The following is a 13,494-nucleotide window of genomic DNA, read 5'->3' as shown; positions in this document are numbered from 1 at the left end:
AGATATTTATAGTAAAACAATGGGGAGCAGAATGTATTTTGGTGGGATTATGAGTCTTGAATTGAGGCAAAGAAGAATGAATAAAACATTGCAGTTAATATCAAAGCATCCAACCTCTGATACTGTACATCTATTTTATGGCAGAACTGAAATGACAAAACAAAAACAAATTCATCCATGTAATCTCTGCCCATTTCCGTTGCCAAATTGAAAACGGAAATTAGGTAATGGTATAAAAGGAGGGAGGCGGGAAAAGTGTTGTGAAAGTCATGTTTGAGGTTGTGGTTGAGTGAGAATCAATGAGGTGAGAACCGTGAAGCCTCATTCAATGTAAGCTGAAAGCCATCAAATCAGCGCTAAATGGAAGATCTGTTGCTGGTAGTTTCAGGAAAAGTAAAATAAATGGATGGAAAAAGAAGATGAAGTTGGTGAACGTATTTGCACTTACCTGGGCGACGGTGACGATATTCATCATTGCAGGAGCGGACGCAGGAGTGCGACACCCCAAATAAAGGCTTCTTCAGTGCGGAGCATTTTATACAACAGCTGGGTTGACGACCGTCTGTTTTTTCTGTATCTGAGCTATTTCTGTTTCCTTTTGCCAAAAAAACCTTTCTAAACTGAATCCTATGTCCTTTGTGATTTATATTGGATTTGAGTTGATGTATGTAATGAGTGGTATTTATGCTCTCTGGTATTACCCTGTCTGGCACCTGAATTAATTAACCTTACTCTACTATGAATCATTTGTTGATTTTGAATTTATTTATCGGGCTCCCACCGTTACAGAAGTGGTGCCTAAACAGGAATTTGTGATCTTTGAATATTTGCTGTTGGGGAACTTTGACAAGTTTTGCATTATCAGACAATTTTGGACTTTTTGTGATTATGAACTTTGGTAAACATAACTGTTTGTGTCAAGTAATTCAGCTAAAGGGACTGGTGTGACTAACAATATAACAAGTATCATTTTAAGAACAGTTGGGTAAAATTTTGTGGGAAAAAAAATGTGAATTTGTAAATAATTGAGAAACGGTCAATTCTGTAGTTTGTTATTTTATTTTTTATTTTTTTTTGGATTATGAAAGTGTAGCCCCTCTGTAGTCTGTTATTTTAGTGCCCTATTTCCCCCAAAGAATTTACACAGGCCCAATAGTATTTTATTGGATGGTTTTTATTTTCACAACATTTCAAAATTGACCATTGCCATTTACACACACTTCAACCATGGCCAATACACCTCCACCACAATCCACTTTTGTGGCAATTGATCCTCCAAATATTGCAACACCCAACTGGCCCCCAGTGTAACAAACCCCACAACAACCCAGACAACCACTTCATGTTCCCACCTTCTACTCTTCACCTACACACTTTCACAGTCCCCCTCCAAGAGCCCAGGTGCGATTTGCCACTCCTCCACCAGGTGAAAATGCTTCTCCACTAACTGATACCATGCAGTTGTGCACCTTCACAGAAACTTTGCCTCCTTCAGGAACACAGCAGGTCCTGGATTTCTCCCAACTCCTGGCAGAGGAATTTATCAATTGTCAGAGAATGCATAAGGGAACTTAGCTTTTAAAGTATTCACCCAGAATCTTGCAACTACAGCTTCACAGCATGATGCTAAGATTGAAACCTTGACTGCTAAGATTAAATCCAACCATCAGCAGCTTCAGAACATGATCACTGCTCAGAGACAACATGAAGAGGACACTGATCAACTGACAAAAGCCCTGAAGGTGATGGTAACAGGAGAACTGAGGAAAAGTGAACCCACTATAGTCTCAGAAGTTCAATTCATGGTCCAACAATTGCAGCTAGAGGTGCAGAAAGACATCCAGAGCATGCAGCAAAGTATTCGAAAGGACTGTGACCAACTTTCACATGAGATTAGTCAATATAGCATCCAATTGAATACCATCAGACTCAATGAAAGAGCTAAAAGGGGAAATGAGTAGCTATTTCAAAACACCTGGAAAAACAGTGACTGATTTTCAAAGTGTACCCAAATTACCCCCTCACACCAATGCTGCAGAAGGTAAAACACCCCTTCACACCACGCCATCTATGTTTCCACTTCCTCCACACCCAACATCTGTGGTCCAGAGTAGGGCTGGGCGATATGGCTGAAAACTGTATCACGATATCAGTGTTTCATATCGGTCGATATCGATAATTATTGATATTTTTTATGACCCATTTAAAATAAGGACCAGGAGAAAAATATATTACATTTAAACATTTTTATTTTAAACTTAACCTTCCTCTGATCATAATCCCCTCAGTTATTAAGACAGAAATGTCAACAACCATGGAAAACTCAAATAATTAAAATGTTGTAGCTGCAACACCGCACAGATGTTGTTGGTTGAATACGGCTGTGCTCCAAAGGGTGAGCGCGGCTAAGGTGGTACATCAAGTTCGTGGTATTACCAGTCTTAGCGGGGACGACGGTCTTGCATAATTTGCAGACGACATTGGTCTGACTACGGTCAGATTTATAATATCCAAAAAACTGCCATACTGGCGAGCTGACTTTTCCTCTTTTATTTACAATTTCCTCGCTCGCTGCAGCACTCATTTTCTGCTTATCAGTCGCCGTTTACTGAAGAGGAATCCAGCAGACCAGCACGAGACAACGATATGGCGCAACCAAACATGATACTGTTACATGATTGGCTGTTAGCGTGTCACTCCCTACGTTGCTAGGTTACCAGAAAGCGAGTGCCTTTGTTAATGCAACCAAACTTGCTTCGCAACCTCTGTTTTCTTCCGACGAAGAATAAAAAAATATCGAACGTTTTATCGAACACATTTTTTATTGATATCGATCACGTGTCTATCGCGATACATATCGTTATCGTTTTATCGCCCAGCCCTAGTCCAGAGTGATCATTTGAAACTGACCATTCCCACATTTGGCAGACCATCAGATGATAGTGAACCTCTGTTATATTTAACCAGACGTCAAGACTTTCTGGCATTACACCCCTTGGATGATGCAGACATTCTGGCAACCTTTCGCACTGTCCTCTATGGAACAGTACGGGGCTGGTGGGAAGTGGCTAGATCCGCTAGACAAGCTAGCTGAGCATGTACGCACCAGATTTCAAGGAGAAAATGAGCCTGTTAGATTTCGCTTTCACTTACAGAGCTCTATGAAAGTGCTGGAAACTTTCACTGACAGAGAATGAGTTAGTCAAAATGATACTAAAGAATACTAAACCGTACCTTGCCAGTCAACTTCGCAGCAGAGTAAGTACAGTGGATGAACTGGTAAAACTTGGTCATCAGCTGGAAAAAGACTATGCTCAACAGTTGCATTATGATGGGTGGACAGTAACTTCACCTATACCACATAAGCCTACCTCCAACCGGCAATTTGAAAGTCCTGTCGTTCAATGCTGGAGATGTAAAGGTCAGCACTCATTTGGATACTGTCCACAATACTCCACTTTGCCTTCCACATTGCCTCCACCATAGGCTGGGAATATAAGAGTTTAATCAAAGGGCGAAAAAACCCTATTGAATGCCTTTTTGGTGTCAAGCAAGACAATGAAAGTGGGTTTTTTGGTCATTTGTGTATAATTTAAAACAGTGGTTCTCAACCGGGGGGCCACAAGATAACTTAAAATTAAATATATTAATATAATTCATTATTTTTATTATTAATATGTTAAATTAAAAAAAAAAAAAATAACAAAGCACTACCTTTCTCGTATGTATTCTGTGATTGTTTCAGAACAGCCCAAGTTCCCAATAGTAGCTACAGTATATGCAGTCCTTTGGCATCTCACTGTGGTCTTGTTTGGTATGGCAGGTTGACTTGTGCTTATTTGTTTACTGTAGAATTGAGCAGAGTTTTTTATTTTTTTGCAAAGTATGTTTATATGGAATACAATCATGTATACGGACGTTATCAGAGCTATATCTAGATTTTACAAATCTACCGATCTTGTCCGGCGAAAACGATTGAAGGAAGGACAGATTCAAGTGCCAGGCCATTGCTTTAGACACAATTTTACAATCTACATTCAGTAAACTAATCGGGCAATAAGAGGAGCAATCCAAATGATCTTTGTCTTTTTTCAAAATAAAGCTGATAACGGCAGAGGACCAACAATCAGGCATTGAATTTAGCTCTAAGAGATTATTAATTGCAGGCATTAAGATCGGGCTGATATCCTGCCAGAATTGCTTGTAAAATTCAAGCGGGAACCCATCTGGGCCTTGAGGGCATGGATTGGATAGCTTACCAAATTTCGTCCTTAGTGACCAACGTGACTACGTAATACGTGAAGTCATGGACGTGCCTCACAGAGCTAGTGCAGGTTCCCTGGAATCCTGGAATGTTTTCCTCAAAAACATTAATTTCTCTTTGACTAAAGAAAGAAAGACATAAACATCTTGGATGATATGTGGGTGAGTAAATTAGCAGGAAATTTTAATTCTGGAGTGAACTAATCCTTTAAGGAACATACAAAAATCATCATTATGCCAGTAGCCATATCACCCTGTAGCCCAAGATTGGTTGCCCACTGAAGCTAAGCAGGGTTGAGCCTGGTCAGTACCTGGATGGGAGACCTCCTGGGAAAACTAGGTTGCTGCTGGATGAATATTAGTGAGGCCAGCAGGGGGTGCTCACCCGGTGGTCTGTGTGGGTCTTTATGCCCCAGTATAGTGATGGAGCCACTATACTGTCAAAAAGCACCATTTTTTTTCGGACTCTTTGTGGTCATAAAAAATCCTAGGATCCTCCAGGTGAAAAAAAAATTAATGCACTTAAAGTGCTCTATTTTAGAGAGATAGTATACTATCTCTGTATTTAAAAAATGCACCACTTGTAGCACACTATGGGTTCAAGTGTACTACAAGTGGTAACTAAATACATTTTTGTGTTAAAAAGCATATTTTAGTTCATATTCATGGTGTCTCAAAATAGCACAGTTGAGTACACTTAGATGTTCTTAAGATTATCTTAAGAAGTACTAAACAAGAATTTTTAGTATATTAAGTACACAATTAGTGCATGAAAATAGAGCACTTTAAGTATATTATGGAAGTGTACTTTTTTTTCACCTAGGATGTCCTTCAAAAAGAGTAGGGGTGTAATCCCAGCATCCTGGCCAAATTTGCCTATAGGCCTCTGTCCATCATGGCCTCCTAATCATGCCCATATGCTGATTAGCTTCATCACTCTGTCTCCTCTCCACCAATAAGCTTGTATGTGGTGGGCGTTCTGGCGCAATATGGCTGTCGTCACATCATCCAGGTTGATGCTGCACATTGGTGGTAGTTGAGGAGATCCCCCCTTCCATGTAAAACGCTTTGAGTGCCGAGAAAAGCACTATATAAATGTAACAAATTATTATGCAAATGCGAAGCATTAAACTTCCAATAATTGGATTTAGGAATGGACAAAATAACATCAAGGTCTAAGTAAACAGTAGACAATAGAGCCACAATAGAGCCAATATGGCTAGATTTCACTTGGTAAATAGATTTAGACGGTCCAAAGAAATAACCCAACCTAGAATACGAATTATGCGGGTGAAAATAGAATACATAATTTCTGTCTTTCGGGTGCAGCTCCCTCCAAATATCTACTAGGCCTAAATCTTTACAAACATCTTGTAAAGTATGGGAAGATTTGTGGCCCTGATATTATGCAATTAAAATCACTGCCCAAGAACCCTAGGTTTACACAAAACTGGTTAAATTGCAAAACTGTTCTAGATATAAAACTGGGGCAGTCAGTATTTGAGGCATATACATTTCCAATAGTGAGATGCACTTCAAAAATATAGCCTGAAACAAATACAAATCTCCCTTCAGAGTCAGACTCTACATAATCCAGACTGAATGGAATGTTCTTGTGAATTTAAGTTGCTACACCCCTGCTATTCAACATAAAAAAGAGTAATATATCTGACCCATAATAAAATATTTACAAAAATGTGGGGGGTGAACTCACTTCTGTGAGATACTGTATCTATCTATCTATAGATATGTCTATCTGTCAAGTCTGTACAGTGGAATCTCATATGGTTAATCTTCTGTATCTTCAGATGATGGCAAAGTAATAAAGGTGGTCTCTGTACCTAAAGAGAACTGGGAAACTGAAGAAATCATTCTAGAGGAGCTGAATGTCTTCAAGGTAATTTAATAAGATCTCATTTTCTTCTCTCTCCTCTGCTTGTTTGTCATGCCATCTGCTAACTCCCTCATGACCCCTGACCCTGCTCTCATTGGTTGTTGTTTTCACGTCAAGCACTTCCCAAACAAAAATAACTATTAAAGAAGAAAACCAGATTGCTCTTAGATTTCCCATGTCTGTCTACTTAAGCGGCCAAACCCAGGGACAGGAGAGGCAACGTTACACCAGGAAAAGATCTCATTTATACAAAACTTTAGGCAGTGAGGAATGTGTCAGTTTTGCTCTGGGATGGAGGGAGTGTAAGCAAACAGAAGTCAACAGGTTTCATATGAGATGCTTGTAATTATGGGTTTATAATAACACAAGCTTGCAGTTATCATTTATTTAAGAAATATAAGACCATAAGAGTAGTCCATGCAACTCGTGTTATATTTCAAGTCTTTTGAAGTCAGACAATAACTTTGTGTGAGGAAAAAAAATTCACTTAAAATGTAAATTATTCCCTGAATACCACTGCATCCCTCACATCTCACTGACTTAAACACTAAAAATTGGTAGTACATTATGAATAGCTAATATGTCTTGTGTCAGTCAAACCTGTCAGGAGACATATGATAGCAGACATTGTCCACTGGCGTCCCACCAGCCATTTGGAGAGCGAGATTCATTTTAAGTGTCAAGGCTTATTTGCTGCTGTATATGAAAGAGAAATGAACCAATGGAGCAGAAAGCTTTAAAACATTCACAAGGGCCTGTTATGATGAGCTGCTCATTTAGCGCCAAACATGTGTGTCATCCCCCACTTTGTTCGGGAGTTAGGGTTAGGGTCATTTTATGTGTTGACACATTTTTTCTTCCTCTTTTTTCGTTTTGTAGACTCCAATACTAAGCATGGAGCTCTCCACCAAGAGGGTAAGTGGACGTGTTTGGTGGGTGGCCACTAAATAATACTATAAGGACTTCTTAACTTTCTTTAACAACAATATTAGATTCATGATTATGCTTTCAAACCTGCCATAATGTCTTGCCTCATAGACTTCTATTGTAAGTGCATTACTGTAAAAGTTGGAGTTGATTAAGGTTTATCAGTCTAATTACCTTTTAAATTAATTTGTTAAAGTTTAGACTGTTTTATATTGCATTCACACATACATCCTCATTTTTTATTTGATTTCTTCTCTACCAAGTGCTGTTCGTAAGCAGTGATGAGGGTGTCGTCCAGCTTCCTGTTCAGAGGTGTGAGCTCTACGGTAAAGCCTGTGTAGACTGCTGTTTAGCTCGAGACCCATACTGCGCTTGGGATGGCTCCTCCTGTACTAACTACTTCCCCAGCAACAAAAGGTACAAATTATTCTACTAGTTGACATGTAGTTGCAAAGTTACTTACAGTTAGTAGAATGTCTAAAGTGGATTATTGAAATAAAGTGTAAGCTTATTTATTAGTCAGTAAAATGGGCCTGATAACCACCAGCAAACCTGTAAAATAATGGATCTGAAGGTGGGTCCTAAGGCGGCTAACATCCTTTGTGGTCCGCAGGCGTGCCCGGAGACAGGATGTGAGGTATGGAGACCCCTGGAGCCAGTGTCAGGACATGAGAGACGGTAATAAATCACTTTCCGCTCAACTCTACACCATCAGGTTGTATATGATATTGCCCAGTCCTGGAATAAAATACACACTGCTCCCCTCTAGTGTGCGAAATCGATACTAACACATACTAAGATGTGTGCACCAGTTTAATATGAAATCAAAACTGATTGTTTACTTTCTTGACTTTCTTAATTACTGTGAACAAATTATTAGAACATATGTCAAAGAAATAAAAGCCACAATCAAGTGGATAATTTAGCCAAACAACAACCAGAACAGCAAAGAGGTCCGTCCACAATTGTAAACAATTGTAAACTGTTGTAAATTGATTGTAAATTGTAAATTGATAACTCACTTCTACTCTAATACAAACCCCTTTCTGTATCTCAGTTGTTTCCAGGTGAAGAAAACCACATCCACATGCAACGTGGGCTCCTCATCCAGGAGCTGACATCTTCTAATGCTGGCCTGTACCTCTGTGTAGCCTATGAACATTCGTTCTCCCGCACGCTAGCCCGCTACGAACTACACGTTATTCCTCAGAACAACATGTTGAGAGCGCAGAACACCCATCCCGGAAATTACGCAGCCTCACCGCGGAGCTTCAAGGAACTACATCTAATGGGAGTTAGCGGGCTAACAGCTGACGAGTACTGTGAACATCTTTGGTACCGTGAAAAATGGCGACAGCAAAAACTTCGCCTGCTGAAGTGGAAGCAGGTGTCTGAAAACCGTAAAGCGAGAGTTAGGCGACAAAATCCACCCTACAAGCCTCTAGACCAAGGTGAAACTGCAGACTTTTGATGTAAAGGAGAGTGTGACTTTATCTGGACAATTAGCATCTTGTTTGTAGCTTAATGGCTACAAAAGCTACTTCCAACTAGCTGCAGCCACCAATTGCTACTGTTAGCCAACAACGAAAGGCTACAGACCTTGAGAACTGTATTATTCTTCTATTAAGTCCTCTCTTAAGTTTTATTTTGTAGCCTGTGCTAGTGTTAGCGTGTAGTTTTAACACAGTATAACCAAACAGCCTGTAGCTGTGTAACTATGAATTTGTGCAGTCTGGCATCCAGCTAAGCACATTTTGCATACATTTTCTGTAATATTTTCAATGTGTTTCTATTGTTTGTCAAACTTCTTGAAAGACAAGCACCTATGCTAAACGCTAGGTATGCTTGGAAAGCTAATGTTGACAATGGACAAGCTAACAAAGTGCAAAGATGAACTGACTTCTCTTGCTTTCACTAGGCATGTAGATTAAATAGTCACTAGATCTGTATATCATTGTATTGCTATTATATTTTGACTTTTGTCAAATACAGTCAAATGTACAAATTTGTAGTTCGTTCTGACAACTGCAGGTGCCTCCACGTTCAGAGGAAGTTCCAGAGGATGCCCAGGATGTACCCTTCATATGTTTCCTTCCTCTTCAAGAACAATCTCTTCTGCTCTTTCCTGAGAACATCCTTGAGTAAATATTGTGTTTGTTTTATGACTTCTAAGCATATCATTTTGTAAAGAAAAGCAAAGCTCTCCACAACAGCTTAGCTTGCCCCTGTTTACAGTATGTCTAAAATGTGTTCATGTGTCGGAGCATCTGGGAATGGTAAGCAGACGATGTCCTCCATGGAACCATCAAAGGGCTTTTTAAATTCTTTTGACTGCCCATGAAAATTACTTCCAGAATCTTTGTGCCTTAGTTCTTCTCCACTACATCTGAATGATAAGTTGTGTCTTCAGCTCATGGTTGGTTTGTTCAAGTGTGTACATAAAATTCAAGACACTATTAGAGATATGTTGCTGTCATTGTGGTTTCTTTTTGTGATGCACCAGGATCAACAAATGCATTTAGGGTGATGAATGCATTTTTTATTTTCTTTTATTTTATTTTATTTTTATTTATTTATAACATGGTGCCATTGTAGTATGGTATTCTTTCTGGTATATAAAAATACCTTGAATAAGGTATCTATATTAGGGCTGGGCGATATGGCTGAAAACTGTATCACGATATCAGTGTTTCATATCGGTCGATATCGATAATTATTGATATTTTTTATGACCCATTTAAAATAAGGACCAGGAGAAAAATATATTACATTTAAACATTTTTATTTTAAACTTAACCTTCCTCTGATCATAATCCCCTCAGTTATTAAGACAGAAATGTCAACAACCATGGAAAACTCAAATAATTAAAATGTTGTAGCTGCAACACCGCACAGATGTTGTTGGTTGAATACGGCTGTGCTCCAAAGGGTGAGCGCGGCTAAGGTGGTACATCAAGTTCGTGGTATTACCAGTCTTAGCGGGGACGACGGTCTTGCATAATTTGCAGACGACATTGGTCTGACTACGGTCAGATTTATAATATCCAAAAAACTGCCATACTGGCGAGCTGACTTTTCCTCTTTTATTTACAATTTCCTCGCTCGCTGCAGCACTCATTTTCTGCTTATCAGTCGCCGTTTACTGAAGAGGAATCCAGCAGACCAGCACGAGACAACGATATGGCGCAACCTGTAATCTAATGATCTTCCCTTGATGTTTTCCAATATTGTTGGAATTTTTTTCCAATTTGTTTAGGCAAGGCAAGTTTATTTATATAGCAAATTTCATACACAATGGTAATTCCAAGTGATTTACATTTAAAATGAATTGAAATAATCATAATAAAAGCAGAGAATAAAAATGATTACATAAAAGTAAAATAATAATAATAAAAAAACATAAAGTGCAATCAGTTGGACGTACAGTCGCTCTGACTGCCTGAATCTCTAGTTTGGGCGCCCTGTCTGAATGGAAGAGCCAGAGAGTTTCGGTTCGTGACACACACACACACACACACACACACACACACACACACACACACACACAGAGAGAGAGAGAGAGAGAGAGAGAGTGTTAGTATGGCAACCAGTAAATACAGGAAGCTACATTTGTGAATTTGCCCACTCTTAAAATCTAAATATAACTCCTGTCATTTACTATAATAAACTACTTGCACTATAAATATCAGGGGTTCTGCTGGCTAGGTTTGAATCTTTTATCCAATGAGGAAATGTCCTCCTCTGTATGCTGAAAAAGCGATTGAGCAACCAGTATTAGCAAACACTATTAGCTTAATGTTTCAGTTCTGCAAGGCTCTGGCATACCTCTTGTAGTTCGTTATAGAAACGGAGGCTTCTGTATGCTGGAGAACAACATGTTTTTATTAGCCATCCTAGAGAGCTCGAATCACTTGTAACACATGTACATAAACTTGCCTCGCCACAAGGGGGCACTACAACACAGGAAAAGACCATATATGAACATAGCTTCCTTAAACACACCCCAAGTATATCTTAACTAATTGGATGGCACATCATCAGTTATCTACATCCCCTTTCCTTAGTTCTATACTTTCCTCTAATCAAAAGTACTATAATTTCACAAACATTTTTAACATTTATGTAATACAAAACTGAAATTGCAACTGAAATAATGCAAATAACAGAATAACACATTCTTACATCAGGTTTTCAACAACATGCATTGTTAAACAGTGTACTTAGAACTAGTCTTGGAAATCTGGCATCTTTAGACACTGTAGAACATGGTAGTGTTCTGTATCTTTAAATCTGAGCTGACTATGATCCTAGAGCTTGCTTGTACGCATGTGCGAGTTGGTGCTACAGTGTTGAAGTTTGTACATTGCGTGTTGAACTCCTGTATGTCTCATAGTAAAGATACTGTTGTTAAAAAGGATCTTTGCCTTGCCACTCGTCATTCAACATGGTGTCAGAAGTGGTCTGCACCGAATCGTGAAAGCAGCGAGGGAAAATGAACTTTTCCAACGAGCATCCACACAGTAAGCCATCGTTATTCATCGCACAATAAAACATGGATGAAGGGTTCCGCAGACCTGATCCTCTTGTATTTGATAGCAATATCGCCGAAAATTGGCGTGTGTTTGAGCAGGAATTCGATATATTCATTGCTGCTGCACACTCTGAGAAAGAGCCTCGCACGAAAGCATTCATACTGCTTAATCTGGCCGGCTCGGAAGCCATTGAGCGCGAGCGAACATTCGTCTGTGCACCCGCTGCGTATACGGGCGAGGGAGAAAACCGACGAATAATTACTCCGGCTGAATCACGCGAGGACCCGGAATGTCTAAAACGCAAGTTTCGCGAACTTTGCAGTTCACAAACAAACATAACGATGGAAAGACACAAATTTAATTCAAGAAACCAAAAGCCAGGAGAAACAATAGAGGCATATGTAAGCGACCTACGAAACAAGGCACAGAGTTGCAGGTTTGGAGATTTACAGGAAGAATTGATAAGAGATCGACTCGTGTGTGGGATACTTAACGATGGAATGAGAAAACTCCTGTTGCGTGACAATGAGCTAACATTGACAAAAGCCATTGAAATATGCCAAATACATGAACTGACTGACCAGCACACTAAAACACTAGCTGGACCAAAGCACAACTTGACAAATGTGGATAGTGTTCAACAAACGGTAAAAAGAAAACCGTTTTGTACTCCCAAACACAGATTAGACAAGTTTGCCCCGCAACAAATTCATAATTGCAGCAATTGTGGAAGCAACCATGAGGCAAAACGGGAGAAATGTCCTGCATATGGCCAGCAATGTCACAGGTGCAACAAATGGAACCATTTCCAAAAATGCTGCAAATCAGTGAAAATTCAGCGCACACGAAATCTAAAAAAGACTGTAAATCAAATTGATGTTTCCAAAGCTTCAAATAGTAGCGAAGACTCGTTCTTTATAGATGGAGTTGTGGTAAATCATCAAAAGGTGTCCGGAATTGACTCAAAACAGTTAAAGAAAACTGCAATATCTTGCACAGTGTAAACCAATGGAAAGCCTCTCGAACTAAAGATCGACACAGGAGCCTCATGTAACATCATGTCTTTGCAGACATTTGCACAGGTAAAGCAAGATGAAAACCTTCAGGTGTCAAGCCATGTGAAGCTTGTTGCGTATGGTGGAGAGGAGATCCAAACTGCTGGTTCAACCGTGTTATCTTGCAATCTGACCTACTCTCTACAGTTCTATGTAGTGCAAAACAATGTACAGCCATTGCTCGGACTGTCTGACTGTCTTCGGATGGGCCTTATTTCTCTCAATAATGCAGTCCACCAGGTCAGCGTAAAAGAAAATTCGGCCAGCGAGGCCTTTCAGCGCGCTATGGAACAGATCTTTGCTGGCTACCTGTGCGCAGTCATAGTCGATGACATCATCGTGAGAGGTAATGGCGAACAGGAACACGATGCAAACCTAAGGAAAGTGTTGGCCCGTGCTCGTGAAGTGAACTTGAGACTGAACCCTCAAAAGTGCAAATTCCGCCTTAGTGAGGTGAGCTATGTCGGTCATATTTTCACAAGCAAGGGACTACAACCTGACCCAGCAAAAACAAAAGCAATCACAGAAATCCCGGCACCAGACAACGTTACTGCGCTGCAGCGCTTCCTGGGTATGATTAATTACTTAGGAAAATTCATACCGAACCTTAGTGAGCTGTCTGCCCCTCTGCGCGAGCTGACCTGTAAAAACACAGAGTGGTGCTGGTTTAAACAGCATCAGGATGCTTTTGAAGTTCTGAAGCACAGGATTTCTAGTCCACCTACCTTGAAATACTATGACGTCCTGAAACCTGTCACACTCACCTGTGATGCCTCCCAGTTCAGACTCGGAGCTGCGTGTCTTCAAGAAGGTGCTCCTGTCG

The 13,494-nt window shown here is 39.9% G+C and overlaps 1 protein-coding gene across 3 annotated transcripts in view; it reads left to right on the top strand.

The window, feature by feature from the left end:
• Positions 1–9,549, top strand: part of si:dkey-49n23.1 (semaphorin-3D) — a 78,350-nt gene extending 68,801 nt beyond the window's left edge. The window contains exons 13-17 of one of the 3 annotated variants that reach the window (XM_051910941.1): positions 6,072–6,160; positions 7,037–7,072; positions 7,348–7,501; positions 7,698–7,762; positions 8,142–8,254. In XM_051910941.1, coding sequence (XP_051766901.1) covers positions 6,072–6,160; positions 7,037–7,072; positions 7,348–7,359 — 137 coding nt within the window. In that variant the 3' untranslated portion in view covers positions 7,360–7,501; positions 7,698–7,762; positions 8,142–8,254. Of the gene's footprint in view, positions 1–6,071; positions 6,161–7,036; positions 7,073–7,347; positions 7,502–7,697; positions 7,763–8,141 lie in introns of all 3 variants that reach the window. The other 2 variants (XM_051910940.1, XM_051910939.1) reach the window with 2 other exon arrangements.
• Positions 9,550–13,494: the final 3,945 nt, after the last annotated feature.

Source organism: Ctenopharyngodon idella, chromosome 10, assembly GCF_019924925.1.
Source record: "Ctenopharyngodon idella isolate HZGC_01 chromosome 10, HZGC01, whole genome shotgun sequence".
In the NCBI taxonomy this organism is placed as follows: domain Eukaryota; kingdom Metazoa; phylum Chordata; class Actinopteri; order Cypriniformes; family Xenocyprididae; genus Ctenopharyngodon; species Ctenopharyngodon idella.
The sequence above is the reverse complement of the archived record's forward strand: the minus strand, read 5'-3'. Positions and strand labels throughout refer to the sequence as shown.